The sequence below is a fragment of the Leptosomus discolor genome, chromosome 12, assembly GCF_034619465.1.
Source record: "Leptosomus discolor isolate bLepDis1 chromosome 12, bLepDis1.hap2, whole genome shotgun sequence".
Lineage (NCBI taxonomy): Eukaryota > Metazoa > Chordata > Aves > Leptosomiformes > Leptosomidae > Leptosomus > Leptosomus discolor.
The window spans coordinates 87,334-102,047 of record NC_141402.1 but is presented as its reverse complement, the minus strand read 5'-3'; the positions used below and the strand labels follow the sequence as shown (position 1 = coordinate 102,047).

The following is a 14,714-nucleotide window of genomic DNA, read 5'->3' as shown; positions in this document are numbered from 1 at the left end:
GACAATGATAGGTGTTTTGTTTCATATACAAGAAAATGAGCGTTTGGTGTGTCTGAGGACAGGAGCACTAAATGGCGTTACGGCCTGGGTGCCCCTCAAGGCACACAGCGGTTTTGGGCCTTGAAGCCATTTTTGCCACGGGCCATGGCCAGGGGCATCTCACTGGCCTGCTCTCCACAGGCGTTGCAGCCTGAGGGAGGATGGTCGAAGCCCTCGGACCACGTTTCTCTGTCACAGCCCGTGGAGCGGGGTCTGGCCTCAAGGTCCTGCCTTAGGATGGGCATGCGACCCCCCAACACCCCGATTCCCATCCCTGGCAGGCTTGGGGAGGGGTGGCGCACAGGGATGGGTGCACACCAGGGTCTTCCTGCAGCATCTGGGCTGCAGCCTCGGTTAGAGGCGTGGGGAGCACTGGGGGGCCCTCGGACTGCAGGGTGGGGATGCGGTGAGCACTGGGAGGGGTCCCAAGGGTGCAGGGTGGGGGTGCGGGGACACCGGGGTCTCAGGGGTGCAGGGTGGGGGTACAGGAGGCCCTGGGGCGGGGTGCGGGTTCCGCGGGGTGAGCAGGGCCGAGCCCCGCCTAGCCCCCCTGCCGCGGCGGGAACGCTTTCTCCTCCCGGGCCCCGCGGCGGGACGCTCGGTGCCTCCGAGCCGGGGCCGGGCGCGGTGACGTCAGGGGCGGGGCGGCCCCGCCCCTCCGCGCTCTCGGCGCGGGCGGGGCGGAGTCGCCCCCTGTCTCCCGCCGCCACCGCCCAAGGAGCGGCGCTGCGGTCCGCCGCGGCGCTGAGGGGCGGCCTCGGCTCCACGCCCGCTCGGCGGCCGGCCCGGGGGCGGGCAGAGCCCTGAGCCGCGCCGAGCATGCGAGTGCCGGCGGGGCGGGCTGCAGCGGCCGGGGGGCGTCTGCGGCGGCCAGCCGGAGCGGCGCAACCATGCTGCTGGCCTCGGCCGTGGTGGTGTGGGAATGGCTGAACGAGCACGGGCGGTGGCGGCCCTACAGCCCGGCCGTCAGCCACCACATCGAGGCGGTGGCCCGCGCCGGGCCGCGGGCGGGCGGCAGCGTGGTGCTGGGCCAGGCCGATAGCCGCCTGGCGCCCTACATCATCGACCTGCAGTCCATGCACCAGTTCCGCCAGGACACCGGTGAGTCTGCCCGGGGGGAGCCGACGCAACGGCCGACCCCTGCCCCCGGCGCGTTGTGCCCGGCGCGGGCCGTGCGCCGGTCTCACCGGGCTGCGACTGCGTTGCTTTGCGCTGCTTGGCTTTGCATCGCCGGCTGCCACGCAGCCCTGCCTGATGGCACGTTGCACCGGCTCCGCGGTCTGGCGTTGCGTGGCTGGGCGCCGCGCTGCTCGGGCCCCTGCTGTCGGGGGTCCCCGGCCTGGCATTGCTCAGCGCTCCCCGCTCTGTGGTTGCCTTGCGCCGTGCTGTGCCGTCCGGCGCTGCCCGGCCCGGCCTGCTCTCGCATCGCCTCGTGCTCCCTGCTCGGTAGTTGCGTCGCACCGCGCTGTGCCGCCGGGTCCCGTCCAGGTCCGGCGCTGCCCTGCCCTGGTCCCTCGCTGCACCGCACTGCACAGGGGTACGGTGCCAGGCCCCGCGGTGCCCTGCCCGGTCGGGTGCTTTCCTGCCTAGCACAACTGGTCTGGATTCGCTCTGTATTTCTAGGTCCCTTACTGCATTGCACTGGTTGGTGTAAAGTTGCACCGTCCAGCGCTTTGCTGCCAGGTCCAGTAGCGCACAGTGCTGCCTGACCTGGAATTGCATTGCATGGTGTTGCACAATGCTGTGCTGCCGGGTCCCATATTGCACTGCACTGCCTTATCTGGTGCTGGGTTGTACTGCGCTGCCTTTCCCGGTCCCCTATTGCGTTGTGCTGCCTTGCCCTGCATTACGTCCCATCGCCTGCTCTGCCATCACGTTGCTGGCTGTACTGCGCTGTGCTGCTGGGCGTCGCGCTGTGTTACACTGCCTGATCCTGGATTGCATTGCCCGGTCCCATACTGCATCTGCCCTGCTCTGCCTGCCCTGGAATTGCACCAGCTCTGCTCCTCGCTGCCCAGTCCCGCACTGCCACCAGCCCTGCCTGCTGCTGCCCAAGCCCATGCTGCCTGGCGTTGCCGCTGCCCATCCTGCCTGGTCCCCAGGTGCTTGCCATATCCCATGCTGCCTGGCCCAGCCCGCACATTCCTGGTCCGTTAGGGGGTCGTGCTGCCCGGCCTCCTCCTAGCTGCACCTCTCTGTGTCCTGTTGCATGCTATGGCCTTTTCCTCTCCCCTCTCTCTGCATGGAGCCCTTTCCCTGCAGACCCTTCCCAGGGCCCTGCCCCACCATGCCCAGCTCCCTCTGTGCTACCTCTGAGCCACCATCAGCCCCAAAGGCCTGGTGCTGTACGGTGCTTGGGGGCCAAATCCTGCCCTGTGTCATGGCAGCCCGTAGGGCAGCCCAGGGTGGAGGCACAAGCAGGTGGGGGGGCTACTCAGGGAGGGCACAGGCAAATGGGGGATCTCCAAGGTGGTGGCTTGTACAGGTAGAGGGGTGTATCTGGGGAGGCGGGGGCAATGAGCAGGCACGGGAGTCCTCAGGGTGGTGGTGGTGTGGAGAGATTCCCAAGGTGGTGGGGCACATATGGCCCTGGGATGTGGGGCACAGGCACCCATGGGGCAGAGGCTGGCACAGGGGATTTGTGCCCCCCCAACACCTCCGTTGATGGCCATGGGAAGGGGACCAGCCAACGTCCTTTGTCCCTGGGACAGGGGGTGCTGGGTGCAGTGGGGTGCTGGCCACCCTCCTTTGTCCTCCTTCCCCCAGCAGCCCTGGGGGGTGGTGGGGACCCTCCCCTGCCTGGGGGTTTGGGGACAAGGGACCTCTGCCGCGGGGCTGGGGGCCAGCCTCTGAGGGCTATTGTTGCCCAGGGAGGAGGCTTGAAAGGAGGATTGTTCTGTCTCTCCCTGGGTTGCTGGGGATGTTGGTATTTTGGGTCATTAAACAGCTCTGATTTGGGGGGGTCGCGACCCTGGCAGGCCCTGAATAGCTATTGTCCCTTTTCTTCCCCTTCTGAATGGGAGGCTGGCTGGCTATGCTGGGCTGGGGGGATGCATGGCATTCCCACACCACCGCCCGGGGACCGCCAGATGCCGCATGCTGCTGCTGCTACTCTCCCCGCCTTGCGCCGGATTAGGATAAATCACTGCCCCGCTCCCCTCCGGCCCCGCTTTGTGCCGCCAACGCGGGCGGGCTTTTCTCCCCCAGGTACTGCTTTGCAAGACAGGGATGGGTGGCCTGGGGAGCAGCCGTACCCCATTCTCCATAGCAAGGTGCTCGACGTGCACCTGTCATTAGTGCTAATAAACAGCTTTTCCTTTTTAGCCTACTTTTTTGTGGGAAGGGCTCCTGTGTTGGGACTGGTGGTGCTGGCTGCTCTCAGCAGAGAGGTGGGGGTGAAAAGGGACTGAAATTCTTGCAGGCTTTGCAAGACACGTGGTGAAAAGCTGAAAAAGCAGGCTTATTATTTCTTTTCTTTGAGCTTCCTTGTTCTTGCTGCTGGCAGTGGGGCTGAACCATGGGGTTTTCAGAAGAGCATGGAGGCAGCGATGCTTGTGAGCTCATCCCACCTATTAACCAAACAACTCTGGGTGCTAGTAGCATGCTCAGGGTGGGACACCGAGGCTAAGCCTAGCTATATTGAGCCCGCCCTGCTGTGCCATGGAACATCCCAAAGAGGGAGGCTTTCTCTTCATTATAGGAGTTTCCAGATTTTGGGTCCATGCTTTGAATGTGTTGTCCTAGTTGACTGGGAGCGGTGGGAAAGGAAATGCCTAGCAAAAATAAGGATGCAAGCCACAAAGCCTTTGAGCTTTCATCCCACTCTTAATGCTCGCTGACAGGAGAGCAGAAGCTAGGGCTGGGGGCCGCGCTCGATCTCCTTTGCTCAGCCTTGTGGGGATTTTCCCTGGACCATGGGCTGGGTTTTCATCGCGGAGCAGTTCAGCAGCTGCAGACAGCGGGGCTGGTGTGAGCCCTGCTCCCCTGGGTGCCCGCACATGTCACCACTGTGGGGCTCAGAGCTGCCTCTTAAGTCTTTTATTCCCCCATCCCCGTCCAGAGCTGAGAAGCAGACAGGGCCGTGGTGGGCACTGCAGGAGTTTGGTGCCTACATGCCTGGTTTCATCAGGCTCCCACAGGAGGCCCCTGGGAGCAGGTTGGAGCAGCCAAGCTTGTGGTTCTGTGTTTCCCCATCAGGGCTGAGTGGCTTCGTGCTGGGACTGGGAGGGCCGCCGCCACCGTAGACTGATGGGGGTAAAATCTGCCCTTCCCTCACCCTGGTCACACGGAGGGTGCAGCCCAGGGGCTCCCTGGCTCTTTGAGTGTGCTGGTGGCAGGGCGGCTTGCAGGCAGTGGCCTGGGGAAACCGAGGCACACAGGTCCCCTGGCAGGGCAGGGACAACAGCTGAGCCAGAAAGCAGTCACATCCCTGTGCCGAATGGCACCAGTGGGGCAGGTTGGGGTGGTTTTGCTCCCTGCCTGCAGGTGGGTGCTGGCACCAGGGTCTGACGACATCTCTCACCCTCCCTCAGGCACTATCCGCCCTGTCCGGCGCAGCTACTACGACCCGTCATCAGCGCCAGGCAAGGGAGTCGTGTGGGAGTGGGAGAACGACAGCGGGTCATGGACACCCTACGACATGGATGTGGGCATAACCATTCAGCGTGCCTATGAGAAGCAGCACCCCTGGGTGGACCTGAGCGCCATTGGCTTCTGCTATGTCATCGACTTTGCCACCATGGGCCAGATCAACCGGCAGACCCAGCGCAAGCGCCGTGTCCGCCGACGCCTTGACATGGTCTACCCGCTGGTCTCGGGCACCCTGCCCAAGTCACAGTCCTGGCCGGCCAGCCCTGGGGCAGCAGCAGCCCCCCCGATCCCCGCCTGCGCCTGTCCCCAGTGCCTCCTGGTCATGAGCGTCAAAGCCGCTGTGTCAGCTGCTGGCCCCGGCACCGCCACCCTGCAGCCCCGCAAAGCACCCCCCGCGCCACCTGCTGCCCCCAAAGCGCCAGTGCCAGTCCCAGGAGCCAAGGCACCGGATGGTCTGGCTGCGGTGCGTGGCTCGCTGAAGCCGCTGGCAGCCCAAGGGGGTCGGCGGCAGGCAGCCAGCACGCCCGCCTTGAGCTCGGCCAGCTCCACCGCCAGCCCTCCTGGCGCAGGCAGTGGCAAGGCATCCCGTCCGAGCCTTGGCACTCTGAACCGCAGCCACCTCCAGCGCCTGGCCATCGCCCAGTCCCGGGTGCTCATCGCCTCTGGGTGAGTCCTGCTGCGTGTGAGCAAGAGGGTAGCTGGGGAGGGAGAACAGGGGCAGTGTGTTCCCCGCCCGCCCCCGGGGCACAGAGGGGCCACAGCCCTGCGGGGCTCCCCACTGCAGGGGTGCTGTCACCCCTGAGCCTAATGGGAGATGGACCTTGGCCTTCCCCAGCCTCCTGCGGGCAGAGGGCTCTGCTGGGCACCTCGCCTTCCCCGCGCGTGCCTGAGGACTGGAGCAGGGACAGGGTGGCTCCTGCATCTCAATGAGGCGGCTGAGGCTGCTCTTTCTCTTGGTGGCAGGAGATGGGTGGGGGACTGCGAAAGGCCCAAAGAAAAGCCATTAAGGGCCCATGAGAAGGGGTCCCTCCAGACTCCCACCCTCCAAAGACACTTTTTTTTTTTTTTTTTTTTTCCCAAGGGTGTGGGCATTTAATGAGCTTGTTTCTCCCCTTTGTCTGGCTCTGCCATCAGCCTTCTGTCACAGCCTGGCCCCTTTCCTCTCCCTCTCAATCCTCCCCCTTCCCTCTGCTCCTGACCCGCCAGGAAACTTTCCCATGGTATAGAGCCCCAAGGCGGGGCGGGGGGAAGAGCGAGGTGGCCATAGGAGAAAAGATGGAAAAAAAAAAAACCAACCAACAAACAACAGACTGGCCCGGGGAGTGGTGACAAAAAGAGGCCGCAAATGGAGATGCAGGCGGGGTTTCTAAAGAGCGAGAGAAAAGGCGGTGGTGGGGCAGGGGGAGCATGTCTCCCCATCGGGGGATTCTCTGTTTCCAGCCAGGACCCGCGCAGTTGCTCAGGCAACTATTGTCTGGCCCCCGGGGTCTGTGGGGATGTGGGTGCCGGGCCGCCAGCCCTGATGTAATCTCTGCTGGTTACTCGCAGGGTCCCCACTGTCCCAGTGAAGAACCTCACCGGCTCTAGCCCTGTCAACCCAGCACTGGCAGGTGAGGATGAGGCTGCAGCAGGGTGTCCAGTGCCCATGGGTGCTGGCCTCCCTGGGGGGAGTCAGCCCCAGCGGGGTGTTTTTTGGGGGAACATCTGGGGTTTGGGATGATTCTGGTTCCTCAGTGCCTTTTCAAACCCTCTTGCTCAGGGATCACAGGGATCCTAATGAGTGCGGCCGGACTGCCTGTCTGCCTGACACGGCCCCCCAAGCTGGTGCTGCACCCACCGCCCGTCAGCAAAAGTGAGATCCAGTCCATCCCCGGCATTTCCCACACCTGCCGCAAGACCACCAAGAAACAGGCCAAAAAGGGTGAGAGGCACTTTTCCACTTGGCCCCTGTTCCTGTTCCCCCTTCCCTACCTGGTTCCCCTGTACCCCCCATCCCCTCCTGCTGTCCCCAGCAGTGGGTTTCCCTCACACTGCCCTGCAGCTCCTCTGACTCTTGCTCTCCTGCAGGTAAAACCCCAGAGGAGGTACTGAAAAAATACCTGCAGAAGGTGCGGCATCCGCCAGATGAGGTGCGAGCCGTGGGGGGCACACTGGGGTTTCCTTGGGGTGCTTTACTCTGGGAGGAGCAACTGGGGACACGGGCAATGCTGCCGTGCTGTGCTGGAGTCTCCTGCCGCCCGTCGTGGCTCTGCCCTGTCCCTGACCCCCTCTGAAGAGGGGCTGTGTGCCATTTGCATGTGTTGGCTGGCCCCTGCGGTGACCGAGGGTGGTGGCACAGCACCAGGGGTGGGTCTCTGGGCAAGAGCGGGGTATCTCATCAGCCCCATGTCCTTGGCGAGGCTCTGGCTGCATCTGTCCATCCGACTCTTCTTGCTTCCTTCTGTGCAGGACTGCACCATCTGCATGGAGCGCCTCTCTGCACCCTCTGGCTACAAGGGACCCCAGCCAGCCATCAAGCCCGACCTGGTGGGGAAGCTGGTGAAATGCAGCCACATCTTCCACCTCCACTGCCTGGTCGCCATGTACAACAACGGCAACAAGGTGCAAGGCTGCAGCTCTGGGTGATGCCCAAGTCCCCAGCTCAGTGACCCATGCTGAGCTTCGCCTGCCCTCAGTGGGATGGTGCTCAAGTCCTGCTGCCCTGGAGGGCTCTGACCTCCCTGCCCAGACAGAGAGTTTATCAGCAGCAAGCATTTTGGGACTGCTGAATCAGACGTCAGGGTCGTGTGGGTGTGTTTTTCCCCCACCATGCCCAGTTTTACGTCCTTGCTTTCTTTCCCAGGGTTAGTGGTGGTGAACTTCGATCCCTGCATGTTTCGACAGAGCTATGTGGGCTTTCCTGAGCACCCCACAAATGGCTCTTGTGCTCAGCATTCCCAGGAAAATGCATGTCACGTTGCCTGTTTTTTTTTTTTTTTTTTTTTAATCTATTATCTTTTCTGATGAAACAAACAAAATATCCAAAACAGAGGTAGGGAAAGTAACGAGGGCTATAAAACAGATGAGGAAGAGAAATGCAGACCTCACATTTTCTGTTAGAATTGGGTTGCTTAGCAAATTCTCCCAGCTCTACCCCCTCCTTTCTGAGTGTTTTTGAAATGACTGTTTTCATGATGAAAACCGCGTTCAGTGCTGTTCAGGGACAAGTGCCTGGTCTGGCTCAGTGCTGGGTGATGCTGGTTTCATAATGTTCCCCTCTCTTCCTGCTCTCAGGATGGGAGCCTGCAGTGTCCCACCTGCAAAACCATCTATGGAGTAAAGACGGGGACACAGCCCCCGGGGAAGATGGAGTATCACATCATCCCTCATGCGCTGCCTGGCCACTCTGACTGCAAAACCATCCGCATCATCTACAATATCCCTCCGGGGGTGCAGGTGCGGCCTGGCCCTATGCCCAGGGGAGTACGTGGGTGGTCCCCTGTGGGGGCTGGTGGCCCTTGTCACCCCTGGATCATGCAGCTCATGCCTTGACTCGGGGCACCAGGTTCAACAATGTCTTGGGAGCTGCGTGTTTATAGGGATGTGGGAAGTCTGGGGTACATCTGCATGAAAGTGTTGGCCCCATCTGCTTAGTGGCGAGGGGGATGGTGGTGTTTAGGGCCACTGTGCTGGAGCGTGGCTGCCCAGCACAGCAGTGAGCAGCTCTGTGCCCACTGAGGTTGGGGGGTTACCTTGTGCTCAGAGCATCCTGAGCTCCAAAAGGGTTTTGTTCCTCTCCCACTCCACACTGCAGGGACCGGAACATCCAAACCCCGGGAAGAGCTTCACCGCTCGCGGCTTCCCCCGGCACTGCTACCTGCCGGACAGCGAGAAGGGCAGAAAGGTGAGGGGCTCACCCAGGCAGCTCAAGCTGCCCAAGGCATGCTCAAGGGTGTATTGAGGGGGTGAGCAGCTATTTGGAGCACGGGGAAAAGGAGATGGGGATTATGCAGGCAAATCTGGGTGGAGGTTTTCCCCATAGCCCATATTGCATGCTCTGCAGGAGCCCAGCGGCATTCCCATGCGCTGGGGGAGCTCTGCAGCCCGGTCCCGCTATTTTGGTTGGGGTAGGACCTCATGCTGGGATCCCAAGCACCCTGAAGGGCTTGGCTGTGGGTTGCCCACATTGCTGGGGCATGTCAGGATGATCAGGCACTGAGCAGAAGTGGGTGCTTCCCTCCCTGCATTTACCTTGCTGCCTGCTCCATCTCGCCCATCCACAGGTACTGAAGTTGTTGCTGGTAGCTTGGGACCGGCGCTTGATCTTTGCCATCGGGACCTCCAGCACCACAGGCGAGTCGGACACGGTGATCTGGAATGAGATCCACCACAAGACAGAGTTCGGCTCCAACCTCACTGGCCACGGCTACCCTGACATCAACTACCTGGACAATGTCCTGGCTGAGCTCGCGGCTCAGGGCATCACAGAGGAGAGCTTGGCGCAGGAGAAGGACTGAGACCACCACAGGGAGGCAAGGGAAGGGGCACCTGTGCCCCACTGCCGCCCTCTGCCCCCTGAGGATAAAGCTGCTGGAGAAACCTGCCTGGGGACTTTGCAGGGGGCACCTGGAGCCCCCCACTCCCCATGACACCCCCCTAGTGGGAGCATCTCCCAGCTGGCTAGGAATGCAGGAGAAGGTCCTTTTGGCCATCCCCTTCACTCCCACGGGGAGGGAGCCTCCCCCAGTAGAGCCATGGGGCTTCACGCTGGCCTGACTGTCCTGTCTGACTAGTGTCCTGTCCCCACTGCCTCCATGCCGAGGGCTTGGGAGGTGCTAGACTACCCACCCTCCTGTTCCATCGGACAGTCCCAGCCTGGCCCAATGTCCCTGACATCCACCTGGGGCTGGGAACTGGCCTGGGGTGGGAGTGGGGGCCATGGGAGTCCCCCTCACTCCACCTCGACCCTCAGCCTTCTGTTTGTTCATTTGTCCTGTCTGGTACCTCCCCACAGGTCTCCTGTGTCCATGGAGGTGAGGGGGGGGAGGAGGGGCCAGTCTGCCTCAGCCAGCCGCCCAGGCCTGTGCCCCCTTCTCCTCTTGGCTGTGTCTGAGCTGTGCCCTGCAGGGTCCCCTTTGTCTGGGCTGCCCCCCACCCTGTGCGGGGGAGGGGCCAGTGGGGGGCAGATATCTTGTCTCCCACCTACCCCAGTATTGGGTTATTGGGTTCCTTGAACTTTGTATGGGGGTGTCCCTGTGTTTCATTTTTATATACCTCATGTTTTGGGGTTTTGTCACATATATATATATATATATATATATATATATATATATATATATATATATATATATATATATATATATATATATATATATGGTGCTGTTTTGGGAGGTGGCCTGGGAGAATGCGATGCTGTGGTCAAACTGGAGGCTGAGCCTGGTGGTGCTTGGTTGCGGTGTGGGGGAGCAGGGCGAATTACAGGACAGGATGGTGGCAGCACAACTTCCCTACTGTGGGGGCCTCCTGCCCCGAAGGGATCAGTGCCTGTGGTGGGTCTGTCAGCTGTGGGTCCCCGTGGGGCCAGATGCAGTGTGGGTGGGACCCGTTAAAAGTCCTGCTGGATCCCAGCAGCATCCCCAGAGGTCCCTGGGGAGGCCTTGAGGGGCAGAGGTGGAGGTGCCTGGCTGGCAGTGGGTTGGCACAGTGGTTTTGGGCTGGGGCAACGGGGGGTTGTCACGAAGTGCGTGGGTGATAAGGGTGCGTGTGGGTTGCATGGCATCTTGGGGTCCCTACCAGCCCCCGGGGGACTTTCATAGGGCTTCTCGGAGCCAGCTGTGCCGGGATGCCGGTAGGTCCCCACAGCTTTGAGGGCTGCCCTGGGGGCACTCTTGCCATTGATGGGGGCTGGTTGCGCTCAGGCCCATGTGCCGAGAGACCCCCGGGGTTGCAGAGGGGAGTGAGGGGTGGCACCCCTCACTGCCCAGGCTGCCCGCAGCCGTGCGCTGTTACTCCCTGGGCGGGGGGGGTTGGGGCCTCCTAGTCCATTTTGTTGTGTTCCCCTCCTGGGTTTCCTGGAGCATCACCTCACTCTCTGTCCCAGGGGACACTGGTGCGGGAGGGGGACCTGTCCTGCTGTGCATCGTTCTGTTGTTGCTGGTTTTCATATCCCCGGCCTGGGGGCAGTGCGTTGCCCTCAGCCGGCCGCCCCATATAGTTGGGGGTGGGGGCCAATAAAGCGGATGGCAGGGGACACTTGCTGTCCCTGCACAGCCTGGCCTCTTCATTGTCTTCTGTCTGTCGTCTCTGTGGCCAGGCGAGTGAGAGGGCACTGTGGGGAGGGCCAAGTACTTCTCATCCCCCTGATGCCCCCTTGCACTAGTCTGTCCCCAGCTGTTGTTAGCATGGGGAGTTACTTTCTACCTCAAGGGAGAAAACCTCTTTACCCAGGAAAAATCCCTTTGTGGGTGGCTCTGCAGCCAAGAGAGCTGCAACAGCGTGATATCTTCACCACCTGAGTCCTGGGCTTCCTCCACTGCAGAAAAACCCTGGCTGGAGCTATGCAAAACCCTCCCGTGATCTGGGGAAGGAAGCAGGAGTCCCCCACCCTCCACAGGTGCTGACCTGACAGCTCTAAATGTGATGCAGTCTTTTCACAACATGACCTTTTTTTTTTTCTTTTTTCTGTTTTAATGCTGTGTTGCGTACAGAATTAGTTGCTGGCTGAAATAAAACCGATCCATGCCTCTCTGCATGTGTGTGTATATCTATCCTGATAGATATACATTGGAGACAGGGGTTGCCCTCTGGTTGCAGCAGGCAGGAATCTGTGACTAACCCCACGCACATCTCCATGCAGCACCTCCACTTTCTCCTTTCCCGTGAGGCAAAGCATTGCGAATGCCGTCTTTGCTGGCCCTGGGTGCCTGCAGTAGCTGGGGGGGGGCTCTGGGCTTGGAGGACTGGGGGTCTTTTCTCAGGAGTCAGGCCCCAGCACATCCTGACCCAATTATTTTACAAGTAGCAGGTCTCCACCATGGACACAATTGAGTACTGCTGGTGTTCCTGTGTATTCGGGGAGAGTAGGGAGGTTACACAGCTTCCCCTGGCTTTTTTATGGGCCAACTGGGGGCGAGCGGGGGGGAGAAGATGGCTGTGCTCAGGGTTTCTTTGTCCTCGGGCACTCCAGTGTTCCTAGTGGCTTGTTGAAGAGACATGGGTCCCCTTTTTTGGTTTTGGGGCAGGGGGACAACTGGGGCATGGTCTGCAGTGAAGGGGAAACTCACTTATCTCTGAAGGGGCAGGGCTGTGGGACTGGTTGGAGGGGGAGATGCAGCCGTGGAGGTGCAGGGGCTGGCAGAAGGATGTTGTGGTGGGTAGTGATGTCAGGTTGACCCTGGGAGTTGGCCTCTGAGGTCAGCCAGGAAGGGATGTCTGAAGGGTCATGGAGCCTCCCAGGTGCTCGAGGCTGGAGCTTAGGGGTCTGTTGGAGGGCAAGAGCATGCATCGCCCCATGGAGTGGTGAGCCTGGGGCCTCTGTGGAGATAGGGACCCTTAGCTCCAGGGCAAGGTGGCCAGGGGGCTGGTGGCGCTGTGCAGCTTTGCCCCTGGAAAGCGGGGGTGGGCAGGGGGCTTTGCCTGGGTTTGGGGCACAAGGCATTGCCTGGCAACTCAGGGTAGGGGGAAGACTCTCATGCCATCACCCCCTCTGGCTCTTGCTGGTACCCCTCACCCACACTCAGCACAGTGCTGTCCTTGGGGCTTGCGGGGGCCAAGCTGTCTGCTTCGCCCATTGCGTGGTACCCCCTCGCCTTGTACCTTCGGTGGCTGTAGCACACCATTGCCAGGATGGTGGCCAGCCCAGCCAGGACTGCCGCAGCAACACCAGCCACTTCGCCCCCTGTCATCCCTTGGCCCCTCACCGTCTCCACCATGTGCTGGATCTCTTCTGGCTGGGCCAGCCGCCACATGTGGCTCTGCCCATCCTTGACCCAGGCACTATCTCCATCCTCGCTGCTCACCAGCACAGTATCGATGGCCGGCACGTTGGTGGGGGGCCGGGTGAAGGGTGGCAGGCGGGCGGGTGGCAGTGAGCCCCCTGTGAAGATGCCAACCTGGACGCAGTACTCCACCTGGCAGCTATCGCTGATGAGCGCCAAGTGCTGGCTGAAGCCTGGGGGACAACTCTTGGCATGATGGTCCTCGGCGGTGCCCTGGTACCCCCCCACCAAGGGGTTTCCTGCCTGGCAGCTGAAGAAGCCCCCGAAGGGCACTGCATACTGGCCACCCCTCTCGTAATCCTGGCTCACGCACACCCTGAGTTCATCGAAGAGCTTCAGTGGGAAGTACCCTGAGGGGCAGGACTGGGCACCGGTGATGGAGTTTGCGCTGTGGGTGCTGAACAGCCCCCCAAAGAGGTATCCTGAGTTTGGGGCCACTGGCCCACTCATGGCGCACCAGTAGGCACTGAATTGCACCCGGGAGAGCCAGAAGATGTCCCGGCACTCACGGTGGCAGAAGATGCCCAGGATGCACTTGTTGTGGCACTCGAGATGGCTGTGGCCTTCCTCCCGCTCCTGCACACCCAGCAGCACTGGAGTGTAGGTAGTGGGGCAGGAGAAAGTTCCAGTGAGGGGGTTCCTCTGCTCGAGCCCCAGGCACAGCGTGCTTGCATCAGGGCCAGCCAGCCCAGCACACTCTTGGAAGACTCCCCCAAAGGTGAAGTTGGTCATGGCACCCTCACAGGAGCCATCATCGGCATTGGCATGGAAGTTGAAGTTTGGTGAGGCGGCATCAGTGCAGCCCGGGTAGGTGTTGAAGGTGTAGTAGCGGCGGATAGCCATCTCCACTCGCCTGGCCAGCTTCTTCACTGTGGGGGTAGGCAGCTCTGGTAGGGTGCTGGGGTTGATGAAGAAGTACAGGGGAAGCCCTGAGCGGTCAAGAGCCACTAGCTGGTTTCTGATCCCCTCCTGCCAGGTCTTGAGGGTGATGCCTGGGTAAAAAGGGGTCCCACCAATGCTCTCTACCCTGGAGTTGGTGCGGTTCTCCAGATACTGCTTAGTGAAGCCAGAGCTGACATCCAGGGACTCCTCATTGTTCATGCTGATGATGCTGTGGAAGGCCATGCCAGCTGAGGCAGTAACAGCACTCCGTCTGGCCCAGCTGTCCTTCAGGAAGGTCGCCTTGATCTGATCCTCCTGCACCAAGCTGGCTCCGGCATCCACGGAAGTGATGGTGTGAGTGCCATAGTTAAGCACCAGCACCTCGGCCAGAAAGTCAGCCGTTCGTGTCTGGTTGTTCTCTAGATGGCTGGCAATGGTCAGCAGCCGCTTCTTGAAGCCCTTGTCCAGGACTGCACCTGGGTCGATTTTGGCAGTGTAAACCAGGTTCCTGACTTGTACGCGGGTGGTGACGGCATGGTCTTTCACTTGGTGGGTCTTGGTCCGGTGGAAGTCATAGGAGAACTTGCCGTTGATGGGGGAGAAGAGGGACAGCTCCAGGTTGATGGAGGCGGAGGTGATGCTTTGGTAATCTTTCCAGGACTCGATGATCTCAGAGTTGATATCCAGGTTGCTCTGCTTGCGGGGGATGGTGAAGATCTCATCTGGGATGATATAAGCTCCGTCTTCAGTGGTCTTGCACAGCGAGTAGCCCAGGTTGATGACTTTCCCCATATCCAAATTCCTGAGGTTATCCCAGCCCCCCCCCGGCAGGACTTCCAGACTTGGGAGCTTCAGGGCCTTCTTGCACTCCAGAAACCCCACAGAGGAGGACAGCTCCTGGGACTGCTCAGCCCCTCTCACCCAAGCCACTGACATCCAGGCAAGCAGGACCCCCCCCAGCACCCAGCCCATGGCTGAACCGGCGCAGGACCCTCACCAGACGTCTGAGCAGTGAGGTGGGAGCTGGGGAAATGAGCTGTCTGGGAGTGCAGCTGCTGGGCGGTTCCTCCTTTTGGGGGTTGAATTAACAAAAGGGAAAGGAGAAGTGAGAACTGATGAATATGAGAAATGACTAAGTGGAGTTGAGACAAGTGGGTGGGGAGAAGAACGCAGAGGTGCCTGGAGCTCATTGCCTCCATGTTGTAAAAGCTCCCTCTCCCCATTAAA

The 14,714-nt window shown here is 60.9% G+C and overlaps 2 protein-coding genes across 2 annotated transcripts; one reads left to right on the top strand and one right to left on the bottom strand.

Moving 5' to 3' along the window:
- Window positions 1–929: 929 nt before the first annotated feature.
- Window positions 930–9,125, top strand: DTX4 (deltex E3 ubiquitin ligase 4). Its single transcript, XM_086472168.1, has 9 exons — window positions 930–1,140; window positions 4,572–5,295; window positions 6,178–6,239; window positions 6,389–6,550; window positions 6,697–6,758; window positions 7,078–7,230; window positions 7,903–8,064; window positions 8,423–8,512; window positions 8,892–9,125. The coding sequence occupies exons 1-9, from the start codon at window positions 930–932 to the stop codon at window positions 9,123–9,125; spliced, it is 1,860 nt and encodes a 619-aa protein (XP_086328294.1).
- A 3,171-nt stretch (window positions 9,126–12,296) lies between these two features.
- Window positions 12,297–14,459, bottom strand: MPEG1 (macrophage expressed 1). Its single transcript, XM_009962108.2, has one exon. The coding sequence runs from the start codon at window positions 14,457–14,459 to the stop codon at window positions 12,297–12,299; it is 2,163 nt and encodes a 720-aa protein (XP_009960410.2).
- Window positions 14,460–14,714: the final 255 nt, after the last annotated feature.

Excerpts from the sequence above, each read along its gene's own strand:
- MPEG1 (XM_009962108.2), bottom strand. The coding sequence starts at position 14,459 with ATGGGCTGGGTGCTGGGGGGGGTCCTGCTTGCCTGGATGTCAGTGGCT.
- DTX4 (XM_086472168.1), top strand. The coding sequence starts at position 930 with ATGCTGCTGGCCTCGGCCGTGGTGGTGTGGGAATGGCTGAACGAGCAC. Across the intron at positions 1,141-4,571 it reads CCAGTTCCGCCAGGACACCG|GCACTATCCGCCCTGTCCGG; the intron begins GTGAGTCTGCCC and ends ACCCTCCCTCAG. Across the intron at positions 8,065-8,422 it reads ATATCCCTCCGGGGGTGCAG|GGACCGGAACATCCAAACCC; the intron begins GTGCGGCCTGGC and ends TCCACACTGCAG.